This window comes from Tenrec ecaudatus, chromosome 4, assembly GCF_050624435.1.
Source record: "Tenrec ecaudatus isolate mTenEca1 chromosome 4, mTenEca1.hap1, whole genome shotgun sequence".
In the NCBI taxonomy this organism is placed as follows: Eukaryota; Metazoa; Chordata; class Mammalia; order Afrosoricida; family Tenrecidae; genus Tenrec; species Tenrec ecaudatus.
Window position 1 is genome coordinate 83170478 of NC_134533.1, and position 21476 is coordinate 83191953.

Genomic DNA, 21476 nt, shown 5'->3' on the forward strand with positions numbered 1-21476 from the left:
CTCTCAGAGAATCATTTAAACTACGGGTTTCTAAACACAGAGGTTCATTATATTTCTTGATCATATTCTAAATTACACGTATTATAAAACTACACCTCTATGTTTTGAATGAGGCTAAACAATAGTTTGAAATAGTTGAAGATTTAAAATAGTATTCATGAGCTAACACCATTTTAACATCAGACTTTAACTGAATAAAAATCAGATTGCTGTTTATAATTACTGTAGTGAAGATAGAAATGACAAAGGTATTTTGCTTACCTTTCAACAGATATGCGCATGAAAATTAGTAATGCTGAGAAGCTATTTCTTGAGAAACTCGGCGAAAAGGAATATTGGGAAGAGTACAAGAATGTAGGGAATGAACAACATGCAAAACTCATTAAATCCTTGGAAAATGACATCAAAACAGTTAAAGAAAATGCAAAGAAAATGTCAGGTTTGTTGCAGCAAAACTTGTTTAAGTTCAATGCACCATGTTCAGAAGACAGACATTTAGTGAAAGAAAACCATGGGTGCTCCCTGAACCATTCCTTACTCTCTCCTGTCACACAAACTCTGAGTCTAAAGGGGAAGTAAAGATCCCAGGACCAGCAATGGGAAGGGAAGTAAGGGGGTGGGACACCCTGTGACTCACCCTCCCATACCACCACCAAGTAGGACGATTTGGGGAGTGGGGCTCATTCGGTGGTAGAATTCTAGCTTTCCATGTGTGAGACCCAGGTTCAATTCCTGGTCAATATACCTCAAGGGTATCTATTATTTGTCTGTTGCTGGGGGCTTGTGTGTGGCTATGGTGCTGGACAGGTTTTAGTGAGGATCTCCAGGCTAAGATGTAGTAGGAGGAAAGGTCTAGAAATGCACATCCCAATATCTGCAGTGACAAACCTGCAGATCACTACGGTCTAATCTTGTTGTGACAAATGGCAGGATCCTGGGAGTGAATTAAATTTGAAGGGTATTTACCCAAGGCAAAGCAAGACAACTCAGCCAGCCCAGAAAAGCTGATTCAGTATAGAAAAATGTACAAATTAATGCTAACCTGTATTCTGAAAATAGCTGGAGGAAAGTCTCAGGTGACAGGAGATTTAAATTTGAAGGGTACTTACCCAAGGCAAAGCAAGACAACTCAGTCAGCCCAGAAAAGCTGAATCAGTATAGAAAAATGTACAAATTAATGCTAACCTGTATTCTGAAAATAGCTGGAGGAAAGTCTGAGGTGACAGGAGAGGGGTACATACAGAGTAGGATTGCAACAGGTACGAGGAAGCAGTGACCCAGAAACCTGGAGGCCCTCTAGCATGATAGACGGGGAAATCCACCCACCCCCCCCAAATGCTGGAATGGGTAGCTTGGACTTTGTTGGGATATTTTGCTCATAGACCCATTTTCTAGATCAGTTTAGCAGCTCAGCGGCTCTGCACCTTAAAATGAATTTGCAGTGTCAATTTCTGAAAATATTCTCTTCCCCAGATAAAAATTGCGAATGAATGTGACACTCTCCCACCACTCAGATCCTCTCCCTTTGAGAAACTATGACTAGCAGTTTCTTGTTCGGCCTATCAGAAATATTCTATGCATATAACTATGAATGAGGGGTACCCATCAAAAATGGTATTTTTTCAAAGATATATATTTTTAAAAATTTTACAAAACAACCTATCACTTTCAAAGTACTCTCCATTACACTTAATACATTTGTCAAATCTGCGATTTCATTCTTGGAAACATTTTTCAAATTCATCTATTTGGATGGCTGACAGCACCTCCCTTGATTTTTAATTCATCTCTTCTGTGTTTTCAAATCTCTGTCCTTTCATGTCTGCATTCATGGAAACAAACAAAAAAAAATACACAGAGAGAGTTCAGGTGAGTCAGGCACATGAATCAGGGAGGCATGCTGTTTTTTGCCCAAAAATGGCACACTGAGATGGCTTCATGAGCAGGTGCATTGTGATGGTGGCAAAACCAGTCCCCCATCTGCCACAAATCAGGCCTTTTTGGTTGCACACTATTATGCAATCTTTTCGGAACCTCTAAATAGAAAGCTTGATTAACAGTCTGATCTCGTGGAATGAACTCCACATGCACTATGAGTCAACATGTTCATCTATTCAGGAAGTTGTTGGATGTCCAGAACTTGGTTTGGCATCAATCAACATTTCACCTTTTTTGAAATGAGAAAACTACTCATCCACTTGAGTTTTTTCCCCATAGCATTGTCCTTGTGAGCTGTGTTCACCATCACAACAGTTTCTGCGGCATTTTTCCTGAGCAGGATACAAAATTTCACAGCCACAGATGTTCTCTTAAATTGGCTATCACAAAAAATGAGGTTAAAGTGAAACTACTTTTATGAAATAATTCACTGTGACCACAGAGAACCTTCCCAGGCAATGCCACTGAGTGCACTAACTCAGAGTGAGTTGCTCCATGCTCGCTTAGTGGGAAAATGTGTCATACAAAAGCTCTGCTCTGCCCAGTGCAAATCTGGGTTTTAGGGGGTACGTGTGTGTGGCAAACTGCATCTACAGATCAGTTTTTCACTTGCCTTTTCATGTAACAATGATATGGATTTCTTTATACATATACACAGCTCGGTCAAAAAGTATTACTACAAAACCATACAAATCTTTCTTTTTAAAAAACTCCAAAAAATCACTATATGTAGCTAGAGCTTCTCAACAAATCCTCTCCTGCTAGGTAGAGACACTCCTGAAAGTGGATTTTCCATTGCTCTAATGCTTCCCCATTAGAATTCTTCATTCTATTTATTCTGTGTCAAAACGGCCATTTTGGCATCCTCGAATTGTGTCCCTTTTAAATATTCTTTGATTTGGGGGAGCCAAGAGAAGTCTAAAGCTGCAGAGCAAGTGGGATAAGATTTCCAATGAAATTCTCAGCCTTGCTACCTTCCAGACTGAGGACGTGAACTGCTGTGATGGGGAGAAGTCCGGGGCACCACTTTCCTGGCTTTTTCTCACTGCTGAAATCTTCACTTTTCTTAAATCTCCTATCTAATAAGCCCCATGATCATCCTGTGCACTTTTAGAAAATCTATCAAGATTGTTGTTGTTTAAGGTGTCATTGAGTCGATTTCGACCCTTAGTGACTCTGTGCACAATGGAAAGAACCATGCTCATATTTGCTCCTATGCCTGAGCTCATTGATGCAGCCACCATGTCAGTCCATCTCCTGAAGGGCCTTCCTCTTTATTGCCACCCTTCCACTTTACCAAGCATGACGTCCTTTTCAAAGAACTGATCTCGCCGGACAATATGTCCAAGGTATGTAAGATGAAGTCTTGCCCTCCTTGCCTCCAAGGAGCACTCTGGCCTTACTTCTTCCAACATAGATCAGTTTACCCTTTTAGCAGGCCATGATACTTTCAGTATTGTTCTTCAGCCCCACAATTCAAATGCATCAATTCATCTACAGGCTTACTTATTCAATATCCAGCTTATGCATGCATTTGATGTGATGGAGAATACCAGAGCTTGGGTCAGGGGCACCGTAGTCTGCAAAGTAATATCCTTTCTCTTCAATACTCTAAAGAGGTCTTATGCAGGAGCTTTACCTAATATATCTTTTGATCTCTTGACCACTGCTGCCATGAGCATTGATTGTGGGTCTGAGCAAGACAAAATTCTTGACAACTTCAACCTTTTCCCCATGATTGTTACCTATTGGTCCAATTGTGAGGATTGGGGTCTTCCTTACATTGAGTTGTAATCCATACCCAAGGCCACAACCCTTGATCTTCATTAGCAAGTGTTTCAACTCCCTGTCACTTTCAGCAAAAAGGTTGTGTCATCTGCATATTGCAGGTTATTAATAAGCTTTCTTCCAAGCCTAAAGCCACATTCTTCAGCTTCTCTGATGATTTGCTGAGCATAGATTGAACTGTTTTGGTTAGCTTGTTTTTATGACACCCTAACAAGACCAAAGGAGCTGTGGTGGTGCAGTGGTTATGAGTTGGGCTGCCAACCAGAGTGTCAGCAGTTCAAAACCACCAACTGTTCTACAGGAGACAGAGCAGACTTTCTACACCTGTGAAGAGTTACCATTTCAGAAATCCACCAGGGAAGTTCCACTCATTCCTAGGGTCACTGTGAGTCAGCATCAACTTGATGGCAGTGAGAGGAACACCCAAACAAGTGGATTACTGAGAGTTTGTCTCAGTCCATCCACAGACCACAGAGACACGTTTAAACGCATTTTCTTTGGAATAAACCCATGTATGTATGAACTATAACCATAGCTGCAATACGTTTTGACTTCCTGTTAGCACTGCTTCATTCTTTCAAATGACGACATTGTTTGGTTGTATTATAATTTTTAAATCTTCCCTACTTATAAGCACTTAGATTTCCAGTCTTTCACTATGACAGATAATGCTACAATAAATATGCATATGCACAACTCATTTAGATTAACATCCTTATACTTATATCTTTTCATTTGTGTTTATCTCCAAAAAGGAATGGCCAGGCACACAAACAAGAGTTTATCTTGATTTAAATGGGCAGAGGTTGTACTAAATTGCATTCACACCAGTTTGTATGGCAGGCCTCTTTTTCCTTACCTTTAACACCGGGGTGTTATCTAACTTTGTTTTTTTCCCACCTTTTTATTATGAATTAATCTTTTTATGAATTAATCATTGTATTGGGGGCTCTTACAGCTATTATGACAATCCATAATTCAGTTAGATCAAGTATAATTGTACAATTGCTGCCACCGTCCGTTCCAAAATATTTTCTTTCTTTTTTGTACTCTTTGACATTGGCTTGCTCCCCTTCTGCCAGGTTCATAGGGGGAAAGTTGTATCTCATGCACTTTTAGTTTCCACTTCTCTGACTCTGTTACACTGAATATCTTTTCATTAAGTTAAAGATCCATATGAATTTCCTTTCTGGTTTACATCGTTTCCCATTTCCTCGTGTGTTGTAGAGCTCTTTATGTTGTCAGGAAATTAGACTTTATCTGTGGAATACATTACAAATATTTCCCCCACTTGTCATTCGTTTATAAGTCTATTTTTAATCATTTTATTGAGGTCTTGTACAACTCATCACAATCCATGCATCCATCTATTGTATCAAGCACTTTTGTACATTTGTTGCCATCATCATTCTCAAAACAGTTTCTTTCTAATTGAGCCCTTTTATCGGCTCCTCTTTTTTCCCCCTCCTTCCCCCCAGCTATGAACCCTTGATAATTTATAATTTTTTTAATGTCTTACACTGACCGATGTCTCCCTTCACCTACTTTTCTGTTGTTCATCCCTCAGAGAGGGGGTTATATGTAGATCCTTGTGATCAGTTCCCCCTCTGCCAGTATTTTCTTTGAGAATTTTTATACCTAATTTTTTTTTATTATTTAAAGTTTTGGGATTTTGCGGGATTTTAAGAAACTTTCCTTTTTACCAGGTGATTTTCCATTTGTACTAATATTATTTATCAAATGATCTATCATTACCCTACTGATTTGAAATGCTATTGTTATCACATTATAATTTATCATATGCATTTGAATTTCTTTCGGTATGTCTTACTCTGATAGACTGAAATGTCTATGTATATGTCTGCTCTACCATACTTCCCAGAACTTGTCATTTTATCGTACTGTGGCAACTTGTGTGTTGCTGTGATTCTGGAAACTTTGTCGCTGGGATTTCAAATGTCAGAGGGGTCACCCAAAGTGAACAGGTTTCCGTGGAGCTTCCAGACTAATAATGACAATGAAGAAGGACTTGGCCGCTCACTTCAGAAGAAAGCACCCTGACAACTTTATGCATAGCTTCAAAACATCATCAGATGCGGGAGGCCCAATGAATGGAAGCAGAACACTGTCAGAGATAGTGCTGGAAGATGGGCCCCTTGGATCAGAGAAGACTCAAAATGCGACTCAGGAGAGCTGATATCTGGAATGGTGACTTCAGTCTGGTAAAGTGGGAGTGGAGCCTTCAGAATCTTCATTTTCTGATGAGGCACAACTCAAGGTAAGGGGAAGCATTAGCAAAAATCTGCTTATGATTGGAATGTGGAATGTGCGAAGTCTACAACGAGGCAAATTGGAAGTGGTCAAAAATGAAATGATTGGAAATGGATTGTGATAGCAAATGTCCAATTCTGCTTATGTCATTGAACTAGAGAATGACTTGATGTATGCATTAATCCCAATTAATAAAAAATGCATAAAGATCAATATCCTAGGCATTGGTGAACTGAAATGGACTGATAGTAGTCATTTTGAATGAGAAAACCATATTATCCACTCTGTAGGGAGTAATACAATCAAGAAGAATGGCTTAGCATTCATTGTGAAAAAGGACAGTACCAACTCCACCATGAAGTACAGTTCTATGTGTGACAGGATCATATCTATCTGCCATCAAGAGACTTCAAGAATATCCAGTCAATGCAATCATCATTCAACTTTACATACCGACCACAAAAGCTAGTGATGAAGAAATTGAGGAATTCTTCCAACAACTTCAGTCAAAAATTGATCAAGCATGCAATCAAGAAGCATTGATAATTATTGATGATTAGAATGCAAAGATTGGCAACAAAAAGGAAAGAACAATATGGAACTGGAAAATATGGACTTAGTGGCAGTAATGAAGCTGGAGACTGCATGAGAGAATTTTGCAAAACCAATGACTTGGTCTCCATAGAAAATACCTTTTTCAGCAACACAAAAGGCAACATACACATGGACTTCTATAGAGGGAATACACAAAAATCAAAGTAACTACATAAGTGGGAAGACACACTGGAGAAGTTCATTATCAGTAGCTAAAACCAGACCAGGGGAAGACTGTGGAACAGACCATCAATTGCTCATATGTAAGTTCAGGTTCAAGGAAAAGAAATTGGAAACAAGTCCACAAGAGCTAAAATACGACCTTGGGTCTATCCCACCTGAATTTTTAGAACATATGAAGAAAATATATATATATAATGAGATGACTTTTTGAGTTCTTTCAGTTTCAGATACGCTGAGCGTGTTCTTTCCTTTTAGTTTTCTAATTCTGTCTTTGTACATTTCATTATAATATTTGGCTTTTTCTTCTCAAGCTACCTTTTGAAATTTCCTATTCAGCACTTTGACTTCATCGTTTCTTCCATTTCCTTTGTATACGCTATGATTAGGAGCAAGATTCAAAGTCTCTTCTGATATCCACTTTGATCTTTTCTTTCTTTCTTGTGTTTTTATGACCTTTCACTTTCTTTATGATTTTCTTTCCTTTTTCCCTCAGCTCATCAGCTCTTCTGTCATTAGTATTTATTGAACCAAACAAGGATCTACATATAACCTTCTCCCTGGGGGACAGGCAGTGGAGAAGTGGGTGAAGGGAGACATCAGACAGTGTAAGATATGACAAAATAATAATAATTGATAAATTATCAAAGGTTCATGGGAGAGGAGGGAGTGGAGCTGGAGGGGAAAAGTGAGGAGCTGATACCAAGGGCTCAAGTAGAAAGCAAATGTTTTGAGAATGATGAGGGAAACAAATGTATAAAAGTGCTTGATACAGTTGATGTATGTATGGATTCTGATAAGAGTTATATAAGTCCCCAATAAAATGATTTAAAATATATATATATAGCAATCGTAAAAGAGTCTATGGGAAAAATATTGAATGACACAAGAAACATTGAGAAGATGGAAAGAATACACAGAGTCACTGTACCAAAAAGAACTAGTTAGCATTCCTCCTTTTCATGTGGTAGCACATGAATAAGAACCAATGGTGCTGACAGAAGAATTTCATGCTACACTGAATGCATTATCCAAACACAAGACTCCAGGAACTGATGGAATACCAATTTAAATGGTTTAACAAGCTGATGAAGCACTGGAAGCACTCACTCATCTAGGCCAGGAAATTTGGAAGACACTATTTGTCCACCTAATTGGAAGAGATCCATAAGTGCCCATTGCAAAAAAAGATGACCCAACAGAATACTCAAACTATAGAATAATATTATGGGTATAATTGCAAGTAAAATTTTCGCTGATGATCATCTGGCAATGGTTTCAAAAGTGCATTGACAGGGAGCTTCCAGAAGTTCTGGTTGGATTCAGAAGAAGACATAGAACAAGGAATATCATTGCTCATGTTATATGGATCTTGGCTGAAATCAGATATCAGAAAAAATGTTTACTTGTGTTTTATTGACTATGAAAAAGCATTCCACTGAGAAGAATGGGACTTTGAAAAGAATGTGAATTCCAGAGAATACTTCATTATGATCAATGGGAACTGGTTCATTAACCAATAAAGCAGGGATGTTAACAGAACAAGGGAATATTTTATGGTTTAAAATCAGGAAAAGGTGTGTGACAAGGTTGTCTCCTCTTGCCATACTTGCTTAATCTGTATGCTAAACAAATCATCAGAGAAGCTGTATTATGAAGAAATATGTTGCACCATGATCAGAGGAAGGCTTATTAACATTTTCTTTAAAAATCATTTTAAACAACCTTTCATATGTAGATGACACTACCTTGCTTTACGAAGCACTTGCTGATGAAGATCAAGGACTGTAGCCTTCAGTATGAACCATGACTCAATGTAAGGAAGACAAAAATCCTCAAAACTAGACCAATAGGTAACAAAATGATAATGGACGAAAGGTTGAAGTAGTTCAGGATTTTGTCTCGCTTGAATCCACAATCGGTGTGCATGGAAGCGGAAGTCATGAGGCTGAAGTATAGCTGCTGCACAAGACCGCATTCGAGTACTGAAGAGCAACAACGTTACTTTGCAGACTGGGGTGCATGTGCTAGTCACATCATCTCCTGTCAACTTGTGAAGGGGTGGGGTCTAGCCTGTCATCAGGTTGCAGCTTGGTGACCTCGTTTGGAGGCATAAAGGAGATAGATAGCTCATTGGAGGGTAGACAGACTCTCTGCTTGGCCTTCATGTTGACAAGCCACATGGAGCTATGTTGATAGCAGCTAGATCCTTGGAGCTGGAGGGCCACGTGGAGACGCATGCCAGTGCTAAGATGCTTCCACCACCACTTTATCCACAAGACTTTCCACCCACTGGCCTATGATCTTCCTGCACTCAACATCATTGCATGTGTTGCGTGAGTCTGAAGAGGAATTTACAGACTGGTATCAGACATAAGGGCTATTATCGCACTTATGGACTTGATCTGAACTGGACTGGGATGTTTTCTTAATATACAATTAATCTTTTATATAAAGCTCTTTCTTATACATATTTGAGTCTCCCTGGCTCTGTTTCTCTAGTCTCCCCGGACTAACATAGTGCATGTAACCCAAGTCATGGTATTTTCCATTGTCCCATGCATGTGAAAGTTGGACACTGAATAAGAAAGACCATAGAAGAATTGATACACTTGAATTGTGGTGTTGGAGAAGAATATTGAAAACACCATGGATTGCTAAAATGACAAACAAATCTATCTTGGAAGAGGTATGATCAGAGTACTCCTGAGAAGCAAGGATGGCAAGACTTAGTCTTATATACTTTGGACATATTGTCAGGAGAGACCAGTCTCTTGTGAAGGACATCATTCTTGGTAAAATGGAGGATCAGGACAAAGAGGAAAACCCTACAGGAAGTGAATTGACACCGTGGTTGTAACCATGGGCTCAGACATAGGAACCATTGTGAGGATGGTATAGGACTGGGTAGTGTTTCATTCTATTGTGTCACTATGGATAGGAACCAACTCAGTGGCACCTAACAATAACAACACCATACTTTAAAAACAATTATTCCTCTGCTGTTGAAAACATCTTTAGCATTTCTTTATTTTACATTTTTAAGGTAGAAAGAGTCATATGATCACATATACACCTAATTCATTTTATTGCTCAAAATGTGGATCATTTCTTTTAGCTGAAAATGTTCATGGTGCTGTTCTAGCCAACTTTGAGTTAGTGATCATAACATTTATAGGTTGAATTGTTTCCTGCTAATGCCTGGGGTCATGCCAACTTTAGATGCAATAGAAAACATGGGTGCTATGAACTTGCCTTTTATACCACTTTCATTGCTTCTCCTTCCCATGCCAGAAACAGCAGTACCTCTGCAGGTGAACCATTAAAACATTCTAGCAGTTACCACTTAGACACTGCAACGAATGAGCCGGCCTTCCAAATCAAGTCTATTCAAGCCTTATGACCATTGTCTCTTCTCTTCCTCTACCTCCCCCCCTGTTTCATACAGGCACACTTGTTCCATTATTTTCCTGGAATTCTCCTTCCACACCTGTGAGTATGGAGTTCTTGCGTGTTAGGATGCCTTACTTGCCAGGATCAGAGATTGACTCAGCCTATTTTAGGAAAAATTGAATTATTTTGCTGAAAGAGGATAATAGGAAATTAAAAAAAACTAATATATTGAATACCACATTTTTAAGTGAAAGTTAGGTACCACCACACAGACTTGCACTATGAGGAGGCAAAGAAGACAGCAGTGAATTCCAGCCTATGCAAAGGAAGTTAGAACTCACAGGGGAATGTACAACAGTAAATGCCTACATGAAGAAAAATCTCAACTCACAGCCTAACTCTACAACTACGGAACTAAGAGAAAGAGCAAGCTAAGCCTAACCTACCAGAAGAAAGGAGACAACTAAGAGGAGCATTCAAATAAATCAAACAAAGAGAGAACAAATAAAAACAAAAAGTGGTTCTTCAACGCTAAAACCAAGACTGACTGCAGAAGAGTCACATCTGAGTCAAAGAATCCCAGTAGAACAGAGCAGAATGGTCCCTGTGGATTTCTGATGCTAGAAATCTGTCCGGGAGCAGAAAGAGCAGCTCAACGCATAACTCCTTCAGAAAGGTCAACGAGACTGAGAAGCCATTAGCTGTGCTAACAAAGAGAAAGAGAACGAGAAGTTGCAAATAACCAAAAGAAGAAATGAAAAGGGGATGCAAGCCCAGCTACTGAAAAAGGAACCTTGCCTTTCTGGATGTCCGTTTCCTGATGTCCAGCACGAGAGTTCCCAGGTGATCACCAAGAGAACTCCCATTTATAGTCCCCGCGTTTCCAAACTGGTAGGATTCAGTTATGTCTTCCTCTCACCTCTTCCCAAAATAGCTGCTGGAATGCTAACCCCCACACCTGTGACTCGGAGCCCTGGTGGTGTCGACGACGTTCAAAGCCACCAGCCGCTCTTCAGGAGAAAGCGGAGCCTGTCTGCTCCTGTAAAAACCTAACGTCTCCGAAACCCAGAGGGGCAGCTCTACCTTGTTCTATGAGGTCGTTGTAAGTCAGATCGATTTAATGGCAGCGATTTTGTTTTCTGAGATACCTGTGAATATAATTCCACTTGCAAGTATGGATTTCATTTTTTTGTTAATAGAGCCACAGCATTGTAAAGTATGTCTGAAACCTAATCACTCTAGTACAAAAAGAGCAGATTTGGTCCGTGAAGCAAATCTATACTGGGTGGATTTAGACATATGGATATTGCTAAGAACCCTGCGAATTCTGGAGCTACAGGAACTGAGAGCTCTCCCCGCAGAGACAATGGAGAGAGCAAGCCTTCCCTTTGGTGCCCTGAAGTCAGACTTCTAACCTCCTCCACTGTGAGAAAATCCATTTTGGGTTTTGCAGCGCTAGGAAACTAAGTAAGACTCATATCTCTCTCATCTAAGCCACAAAAGAACTTTGACTTACATCCAATTGTGCCCAGTTAAAAGATGGTGAAAAACAGCGACCCAGAAGGCACATAGCCTTATTCAAACTCACTAAGTGGTGAACTGGGATTTGAACCCACGCCTGTCACCAGGACAGTGAGCATGGTTCTCCCCACTCAGGCTGTGCCTGCAGAGATTGCTGCATGGCCAATACTTGCACCTGCAGGAAGCTACCACCACAGGAGAGGACCAGCACAGTGAAGCCCACTGACCCAGCCGAGTCGGCAAGACTCTCAACAAGCTCTGGACGGGTGAACCCAAGCGAACCCAATACAACAACAACAACAACGGCAGAGCAGGGTGGGGCAAAGTTCAGGTGGTATGGGTTTTGATCACCTTCAAGGAAGCAGCCATATCAGGCTGGCTACCTACCATTCTGCAACCGAATTTTGCCTTAAGGTTTCTAAGTAATCACGCGTCTGAAGGCACAAAGTCACAGTCTTCCAGACTCCCACTTGCTCTATCTCCTCTTTTTGTAAGGAGATGTTACCTACCTTCAATTTTGAGGGGTCTAGTCAGAAGTGAATGTTGTCAGAAGTATCACGTAAGTCTCAAAGGATAACAGTAATATTTCCATCTCTATATTGTGTTGATTACACTGCTTCTGAGAAGAAAAAAAATGGCCCATGGAATTTTATATGGAACTTGAAACAGAGTTGAATTGCTTTTACAGTATTAATATGGCAATAAAGAGAGCTACAACTTTAGTCAGAGTGTATTTTGCAATCCATTTTTTATTATTTACAGCAAAGTATTAATATTTAATGTTATCAAGCCCCAGGTTTTATGGATTCTTTCAGCTGCTAAAAAATGTACAATCCATTATAACTAAATCCTGATCGACTGCAGCTCTTAGATTGATTGTGGTCATTTGCTGGCTAGAGGTCTCAAACAATTAAGCAGCCTGGCGGCCTACACCCTGAATGGAAAGAGAAACGCCATCAGAAATGAAATTTGAAGGATTAAAATAGTCCAATGATTACGTAAAGGCGAGCGGGAAATGGGCTCTGTGGACAAGCACACCGGTGGAATAATAAAGGCCATTTTCCTATTCTCCAGGTGACAAGGTAGCCTAATCCCCAGAGCCTAATGAACTTGTTTACAAACAGCCACCTGCGGCAGACGCTTGTTTCTTTGGTGTGAATGAAATGCACCTGTTCTAAATGTCTTTGGGGCTTCCTCAAATTGGGGGAGCTTACCCTGCTCTCCTTTGTTGCTGTCGCAGTGTTTATTGCTCCACGGGACACAGCAGCGCCACCCCACGGGATTCTAGGCTGACTTCTTTATAGGATCAGATAGCCAGGTCTGCCCTCTCGCGAGATGCTGGGTAGATTCAAACCACCCACCATTGTATTAGCAGCTGATGGCTTGACCATCGGATCACCATGGTTCCTTCCCCTTTCTCGCTTTTTGTTTCCTCTTTCCTTTCCCACCGTGGTTACTGCTAAAGAGCCAGTCTTCACTCCGCTCTGGTGCCAGAGGCTCAAATCCCTGCCCACAAATGACTCACTACCAAATGTAAGATGTGAAACTGAAGCTTTTGCTTTCTATCAGAGGTTACATTTAATAGGTGCCAGCACCAAGTACAGGCAGTGCCTGAGTTAAGAACATCCAATTTACGTATACCCTGTAGTTACAAAAAATACTCCTATGAAGCTTATTAAATTTAAAATGCAAGGAACGTACAACGGTTTGTAATGGCAAATGAGAACTACTTTGTGATGCGCTTCAATGAGTGTTGCTGTCAGTGTGTTAATTAGGTTAAAGATGTTCGCAGTGCAAGCAGAAGTGTTTCTGTTGGTCTGTCTTTGGTGTAGAAAGGTACTAGAAAAGAATAACTTCAAAAATATTGCAATAAAATCATATAAACTTAAAAAATCAAAATGTAAAGCTAGTGCTCTTAAAATAGCCTCCATCTAGGTCTATATACGTCTGAAGGCAGTATTTCCATCTCTCATCTCTCCATGAGGAGTTCTCTATGCTTTTGGGGGCATTTTGGTGTCCTTGAGGGACTCAAATTGCGTTCCTCTATGTTCTTTGAGTTTGGGGAACAAAACGGAGTCTGAAGGGGCCGGATCTGGACTGCAGGCTGAATGGGCGAAGGTTTCCCAGGAAAATCCTCCTAGGACAGCCTTTGCTCTTCTGGATGAATGAGTATTGTGAAAAATAGTCCTGACATCTTTTCTCCAGTCTTTTCCTCACCAGTGCAGATTTTAATTTTCATGAAGCCTAATAACCACATTATAAACTAATAATCCCCTATACTCATCCTGCGTACTTGGAGAAAATTGATCAAAACTAGTCCTTTGGATATGACTAATCTTGCTCCACACAGAGTGCATTGGAAAGTGGATTACCTTCACCCTTCTCGCCAGTCCCGGGCAGCGCAGTCGCCCTTGAACATTTGCCTGGGAGTGTCCTTGATAGTGACCACTGTGCTGGGGGTGGCATAGTTATAAGTCAGAGTCTGACTGCCTTGAGGAGGCCCCTGAGCCAATCTCATCACCTCCTCTGTCTAACCACAACATATGTGTCTCAGTTATGGCTCCATGTCAGCAACTGGAATCCCACCTGTAATGATGGTATGATGTTTTGCTGCCGATCATGCATTTGTGACAGTTTTCCTTGATCTCCATATCCCTTAAAAATTTTTTTGTATCAGTAAGCCCTTGGACGCCATTAAGACTTCATGCTAATTGAGGTAGTAAGTTTATTGTGCCAACCTGGCCGGTAAACACGTGGGGTAAATTAAAGGGAGGAGGGATAAATGGCTCGGTGAGCCTCGCCTTTCAAGTTCTCGGATCTCTTGCTTTGTGATGGTCACACTCGGGTGAAGCGACCTTAGCAGGACTTTGTGGATTGTGTCGGACACATGGGCTAATGGGTTAATGGACTTGTGGGCTTGGGCAGCACTGGGTTGGGATTTTTTTTAATGTACACTTACCCTTTATATAAAACTCTCTCTTATACATGAGTTTCTGTGGATTTATTTCTCAAAGTACCCAGACTAACACACTAATGATCTCCCCCATCTGAATAATATGCCCTTATCTTTGTTTTGTCCTTGTTCCATTTAAGAGTAAATGTTTTCTTAAGACTAAATGTTCTCTTGTAAAAAATGAAAAAAGGGAAAAAACAAAGATCACCCCTTTCGAATCTCAAAAAGCAGTTATTGTAAACTTCTGAGCTGACTTTTCTGCCTTAAAGTTAGCTGGTCCAGCGGATCCCCTCAGAAGCCACTGTGTTGATTGGACCTTTTTGTTTTTATTTTTTATTTTTTTCCTTTTTGTTTTTAAAACACCTTAATGAGTCTAAGACAAATGTATTACTGAGAGAACTTATCTACAGACATCCACTGATCACAGAGATAAGCTTAAACACATTTTTGTTTGAAAAAAACTTATGCATGTATGAAGTGAAACCCAGGTAACAATACTTTTACATACCCTTTTATACTATACATTAAGACAAACATCTGACTGATATTAGATACCAAATATACCCAACTGTTCCAACTTACGTACAAATTTGACTTAAAAACAGAATTCATTTGTAAATCTACGACCGCCTTTACAAATAAAGAATAATTTCTACTTAGGTCCCTAATAACAAAAAATAATTGGTCAACGTTCAACCATTTAAAGAGAATGAACGGTACCGAAGGAAGAAGTTCAAGTCCCGTGCAACTCATCACTGAGAAACTACAGGCTGAGGACAAACAAGGCCCCAGGGAATGATGGATGCCAATCAAGATATTTCAACAAATTTATGCAGTGTTGGAAGCACTCATTTGTCTATGCCAAGGTATTTTAAGACAGCTCCCTGGCCAACTGCCTGGAAGAGATGCATGTTTGTTACCATCCCAAAGAAAGGTGACATAACAAAACACAGAAATTATCAAATGATCATTAGTATCACATGCAAGCACAATTGTGATGAAGATCTTTAAAACATCGTTGCTGTAGTACATTTACAGAGAACTGCCATAAATTCAATCAGATTCAGAAGAGGACTCAGAACTCTCAATGCTGATGTCAGATGGATTTTAGCTGAAAGACGAGAATACTAAAAAGATGTTTACTTGTGTTTTATTGACTTTGAAAACCCGTTAACCTGGGTCGATTATAATAAATTATGGATAGTATTGAGAAGAATGGGAATTCTAGAATACTTAATTGTGCTTATGCAGAACCTGTACACAGACCAAAAAGTACAGTAGTCCTGAAAACAAAGAAAGAGAATACGGAATGATTTTATGCCAGGATAGACGCGTGTCAGAGTTGTGGACTTTCACCAAACTTATTCAGGCTGTATACTGAGCAAATCTGAGAAGCTAGGCTATATATATAAAGAATATAACATCAGATTGGAGGAAGGCTCAACCCCACGATATGCAGATGACACAAACTTGCTTGCTGCAAGTGAAGAAAACTTGAAGTAGTTATTGATAAAGATCAATGATTATAGCATCCAGTATGGATTAGAAACTCAACATAAAGAAAATAAAATTTTCAAAAGTGGTACAATAAATAACACACAATATACTGAGAAAAGATTGAAGTTTAAGGGAAATCAAAAAATAATGTATTGCATTGGGAAAATCTGCATCCTAAGAGCTCTTTAAAGTGTAAAAGGACAAAGCTGTTACTTGGCAGCCTACCTTGTGCCTGACCCAAGCCCACGGTATTTTCGATGGCCTCGTGCATGTGGAAGCTGTACAACAAATAAAGGAAGACCGGAGAATAATTGATGCCTTTAAATTATCATGCTGGTGAAGACTGTTCAATATACTGGACTGTCAAAAGAAAGAACAAATGTGTCTTGCTCCTTAGAAGCAAGTCTTTGGTGTATTTGGGATATCTCAGCAGAAAGGATCACCATGCTCAGTGTGTTAGTCCAGATAGACTAGAGAAACAAATCCATAGAAACTTCTATGTGTATAAGAGAGAGTTTTATAATTGTACCTTAAGAAAGCATCCCAACCTAGTCCTGTCCAAGCCCATAAATCCGATATTAGCCCATATGTCTGATACCAGTCTATAAAGTCCTCTTCAGACCCATGGAACACATGCAATGACACCGAATGCAGGATGACCACAGACCAGCAGGTAGAAAGTCTTTAGATCCAGTGGCATTGTAAGCATCTCAGCGCTGGCAGGGGTCTCCACATGGCTTCTCTGTCTTCAGAGGTCTGGTTGCATCAGGGTAGGTCCATGAGGCTTCTCTAGTTCTAGGCACTAGCGTAGTTCCATGTGACTTGTCAGCTGCAATGCCTCCCAGGAAGTCAGCAGAAAGAGAGAGATGTCTCCTGCCTAAAAGGAGGAAATATAGGATTTCCCAGAATTCTCAGGAGAAGGCCAGACCCACACAGAGGCCTCATTGGTTATATCTTGCTTGACAGGCCAGACTCCACTCCCCATCCCCCCAACTTTACTTGTAAATCCTCTCAAATTGACACCAGATTATGTGACTACCAAACTTGGTAAAATAGAAGGTCAGAGAAAAAGCATGACCATCAATGAGATGGATTGACACAGTGGCTGCAACAATGGGTCCAATATGGAAGAATTGTGAAGGTGACCCAGAACTAGGCGGACAGTATTTCATTCTGTTGTACACAGAGTCCCTCAGAATGGCCTGGCTGGAAGTGGGTGGGGTTTAACAACAACACCTTTAGTTTGAGGAGTCCTGGTGATGCGGTGGTTATGTGCTTGGCTAGTGTGGCAGTTAGATCATCTCTCGACTTGAGGAAGGGGTGGAGTCCAGCCTGTCATCAGGTCGCAGTTTGATGGCCTCATTTGGAGGCACAACAGAGATAAATAGCTCACTGGAGGTGGACACATTCACTCTCTGCTTGGTATTCTGAAGACAAGACACATGGAGTTACACTAGAGTTTGGAGCTGGAGGAGCCATGTGGAGACCTCTTCCAATGCTGAGATCTTAGACCGCCACTGGATCCACAAGACTTTCCACCCACTGGCCTGTGATCATCCTGCATTCGGTGTCATTGCATGTGTTTCATGAGTCTGAGGAGGACTTTATATATTGGTATTGAACATATGGGCTAATATTGTACTTATGGACTTGATCTGGACTGGGCTGGGATGCTTTCTCAATATTCAATTGCTCTTGTCTATAAACCGCTTTCTTATACACATATGAGTGTCAATGAAGTTGTTGCTGTAATCAACCGGGACTAAAACAGCTAGTAACCAAAATATTCAGATGCATCAGGTGCTCTGTAGGAGAGAGCAGTGACAATGTGCTTCCCTATGAGAACCCGTATGAGACAGTTTACTCAGCCCTGTTGGGCCACCATGAGTCAGAATTGGCAGTAATGGGTCTGGGTTTGTTTTGGTTTTATGTCTAATTTTTCTTAAACAGAAGTGTTGACTATACGTTCTCTAAATGTATTTCATGGCCTAAATTCGATCATTCTTTGCTCTTTCAATGTTGACCTTCATGAGGATGAGAAATCTGGAAAGAGGGGGCTCCCACACTTCCCAACTTCTCTCCTCTTTTCTTGGTCTGAACCTAGTGCCGAACCAGACGGACTAACTTTGACAGTCTCTACAACTTTTGGGGTTCTATCTTTCCTGCACCAGGAAACATGCCATTTTTCATTTGATGGCACCTGAGCGGCTATTCATCCATTAGTAAAATAGCTACATTTCTGTTGTAGAATAAGAAGTCAGGTGATACACAGTGTATACCACTCACATAAATACTCTGAATAATGGAAAGTTTCTTGTTTTTAAAATTTTATTTATTTATTTTTAAACATTTTATTAGGGGCTCATACAACTCTTATTACAATCCATACATATACATACATCAATTATATAAAGCACATCTGTACATTCTTTGCCCTAATCATTTTCTTTTCTCCTCTTTTATTTTTTTACATTTTATTAGGGGCTCATACAACTCTTATCACAATCCACACATATACATACATCAATTGTATAAAGCACATCTGCACATTCCCTGCCCCAATCATTCTCAAAGCATTTGTTCTCCACTTCAGCCCTTTGCATCAGGTCCTCTTTTTTTTTCCCTCCCTCCCCGCACCCCCCTCCCTCATGTGCCATTGTTATTTTGTCATATCTTGCCCTATCCGGAGTCTCCCTTCTCCCCCTTCTCTGCCGTCCATCTCCCAGGGAAGAGGTCACATGTAGATCCTTGTAATCAGTTCCCCCTTTCCAAATCACTGACCCTCTACTTTCCCAGTATCGCCCCTCACTCACTGGTTCTGAAGGTATCATCCACCCTGGATTCCCTGTGCTTCCAGCCCAAATATGTACCAGTGTACAACCTCTGATTTTCTTTTTGAAGAGAATTTGACTGTGTCGATATTCTCAGGAGGGCTATGAGATTAAACTAATTCACGCTAAGGTGTTAGGAAGTTTAGGAAAAGCAGCTGGTGCTTACACTTCACTGCTCATGGGAAAGTCAAAGGTTGAGCATCTGTCCTTTGAGAAAGACATGGAAGTCTTCCCTCCCAAAGACTTACAGCAGGGGTGCTCAATACATCGATCACAAATGTAGTGTGGGTAGATAGCATGGCATTAAAAAAATAAATGTAAGTTTATCGTCAATCCTGTCATTTAATTGATATACAGCACAGCCAATCAGATGCAAGCTTAGGTGTCAAACGCATGAGCAAACAACTGCATTAAGTGCAGCAAAACTGACAAGCTAAATTACTGCCAATTTTTAGACCTTGTTTTTTTTCCCCTCTCTTAAACGTAAGAAAGGGTATTAAAATGAGTGGGGGAGCTGGACCAAGTAAGAAGACAAAAACATATCACTTTCATATGGAATGGGAGATCTTGAAACCACAAGCCGACCTTCAGCTGAAGTCCAGAGCGCGTGAACAGTTCTGGAACTTACTCGCAGAGAGAAAGTACCCAAACATGAGAAAATGTGCTACCTCCTTGACTGCATTATTTGGCTCTACTTATTTATGTGAGTCAGCCTTTTCCCACATAAAGATCATTAAGTCCAAGTACCATCCCACCATGTCTGATGATCATTTGGAAGTGTGCCTGAGGCTGGCTGTCAGCAGCTACTACTGTCCAGACTATGCATCCCTGACTCACTCCATTCAGTGCAAGCCATCATACTAAACCCAAGTAATGACAAAAAATGGACACAGTTAATTGTGTGGTGTTGTGCAATACGGGCTCATGCGGTTATGCAAGGTACATAAACACACATTGTACATATAAAGAATTCTCAATGCATTTATGAATAAATGTAATAAATAAATAAAAATAAATCTATGTTTTGCATTTTTGTAGTTGGTAGATCATTTGACTTGATCATTTCATAAGTAGCTCACATGCTGACAAAGTGTGAGCACCCCTGATTTTACAGCCTTGGAAACTATGGGAGAGTTCTCTGTCCCACAAGGTGAATGGACTACATGAATTGGAATAGACTCAACCACATAAATAGACTCAACAGTTTATGAACTGGAATAGATTCACTAGCAGTAAGTTGGGTTTGTTTGTTTGTTTACATCTATGCTTCTAACTACAGGAACCAGATACTTTAGTAAATATATGTCCTAAAATTTCTGGGTGTGTGTGTGTAATTCAGGCAGATGAACTGAGAATCAGAGAAAATAAAATTTACCATCATAGTTTTACCTAGGACCAAACTCATTAATACTTCTAATTTTTTTGTTAAAGAACAGTATGACATCACTCTGGAAGATGCCAGAAAGAGAATAATCAGAGAAACATTGTTACAACTTGCCCAAAAGAAGGAATTGGCCACACAGGTATATTTCAATAATCTTAAAAAAAAAAACCAAAACTTTCTCCTCAACTTTTCTTGTGGCACATTTCAATGGTTAAGAACCTGCCTTCTAAAATTAGGTAGTTTGAGCTTAAATCTGAGTTCCACCTATTACTGGTTTTCTATAGCCTGAATGTGTAATTTCATTTTTTGGACTTCAGTTTCCTAATCTGTCAAATGGGGATAGTAATAGTATTTACCTTACAGAGATGGTATGAAGATTCAGAATGATGATTTTTTTGGTAGTGTTGTACCTCACTGAGAGCAATGATTAATAAATTACTATCATTATTTTCTAAGCAAAGTAATGATAATAATTTATCAGAATAGAAAATTTGTATGAATTATAGTTAAATATAGTTTGTCTAAAAAAGTCTTTTATTATACACTCAAAGCTGAGGGAGTATATGCTATGTCTCTGCTGTTTTAAAATTTTAGAATGTAATAAAATGAAATATAATTTCCAATTTCATATACCATCACATTTCTTTGTTTTATACAAAATGTCTGAAAGTACGTCTTCTTTATCATATATTCAGGTAAGGGGACCCCGGTAGCATAGTGGGCTGCTCACTGAGCTGCTAAGCATGTCAGGGAGTTCAAACCCACCAGGCGCTCTGATGGGAGAAAATTGAGGCTAACTATTCCCATAAAGATTTAAAGTCCTGGAAACTCAAAAGGGGAGTTCTACCCTACCTTCTAGGGTCATAATGAATCAGAATTGACTTGAGGACAGTGAGATCTTCAGACAACCCCTAAATCACTGAGTGAACCACTGCAAGTAACTTTTCATCTGGGGCATCTCTTCAAAGCCCGAAATGTCCGGTCATTTCTAAAGAGCTGCCCTAAGTTTTAGCTGCCATCGCTGTTGCTTCCCTATTGGGTCACCTGTTCATTAGCCTCTTGCCTGGCTTTCACTGATTGACCCCAAGACAGGGAATCGTGACTGAATCTGACTAAATGGTGAAAT

General features: G+C 40.1%; 1 protein-coding gene across 1 annotated transcript in view; it reads left to right on the plus strand.

Moving 5' to 3' along the window:
• Positions 1–21476, plus strand: part of CCDC83 (coiled-coil domain containing 83) — a 66595-nt gene that overhangs the window by 16575 nt on the left and 28544 nt on the right. The window contains exons 4-5 of the mRNA XM_075547789.1: positions 272–439; positions 20398–20489. Coding sequence (XP_075403904.1) covers positions 272–439; positions 20398–20489 — 260 coding nt within the window. The remainder of the gene's footprint in view (positions 1–271; positions 440–20397; positions 20490–21476) is intronic.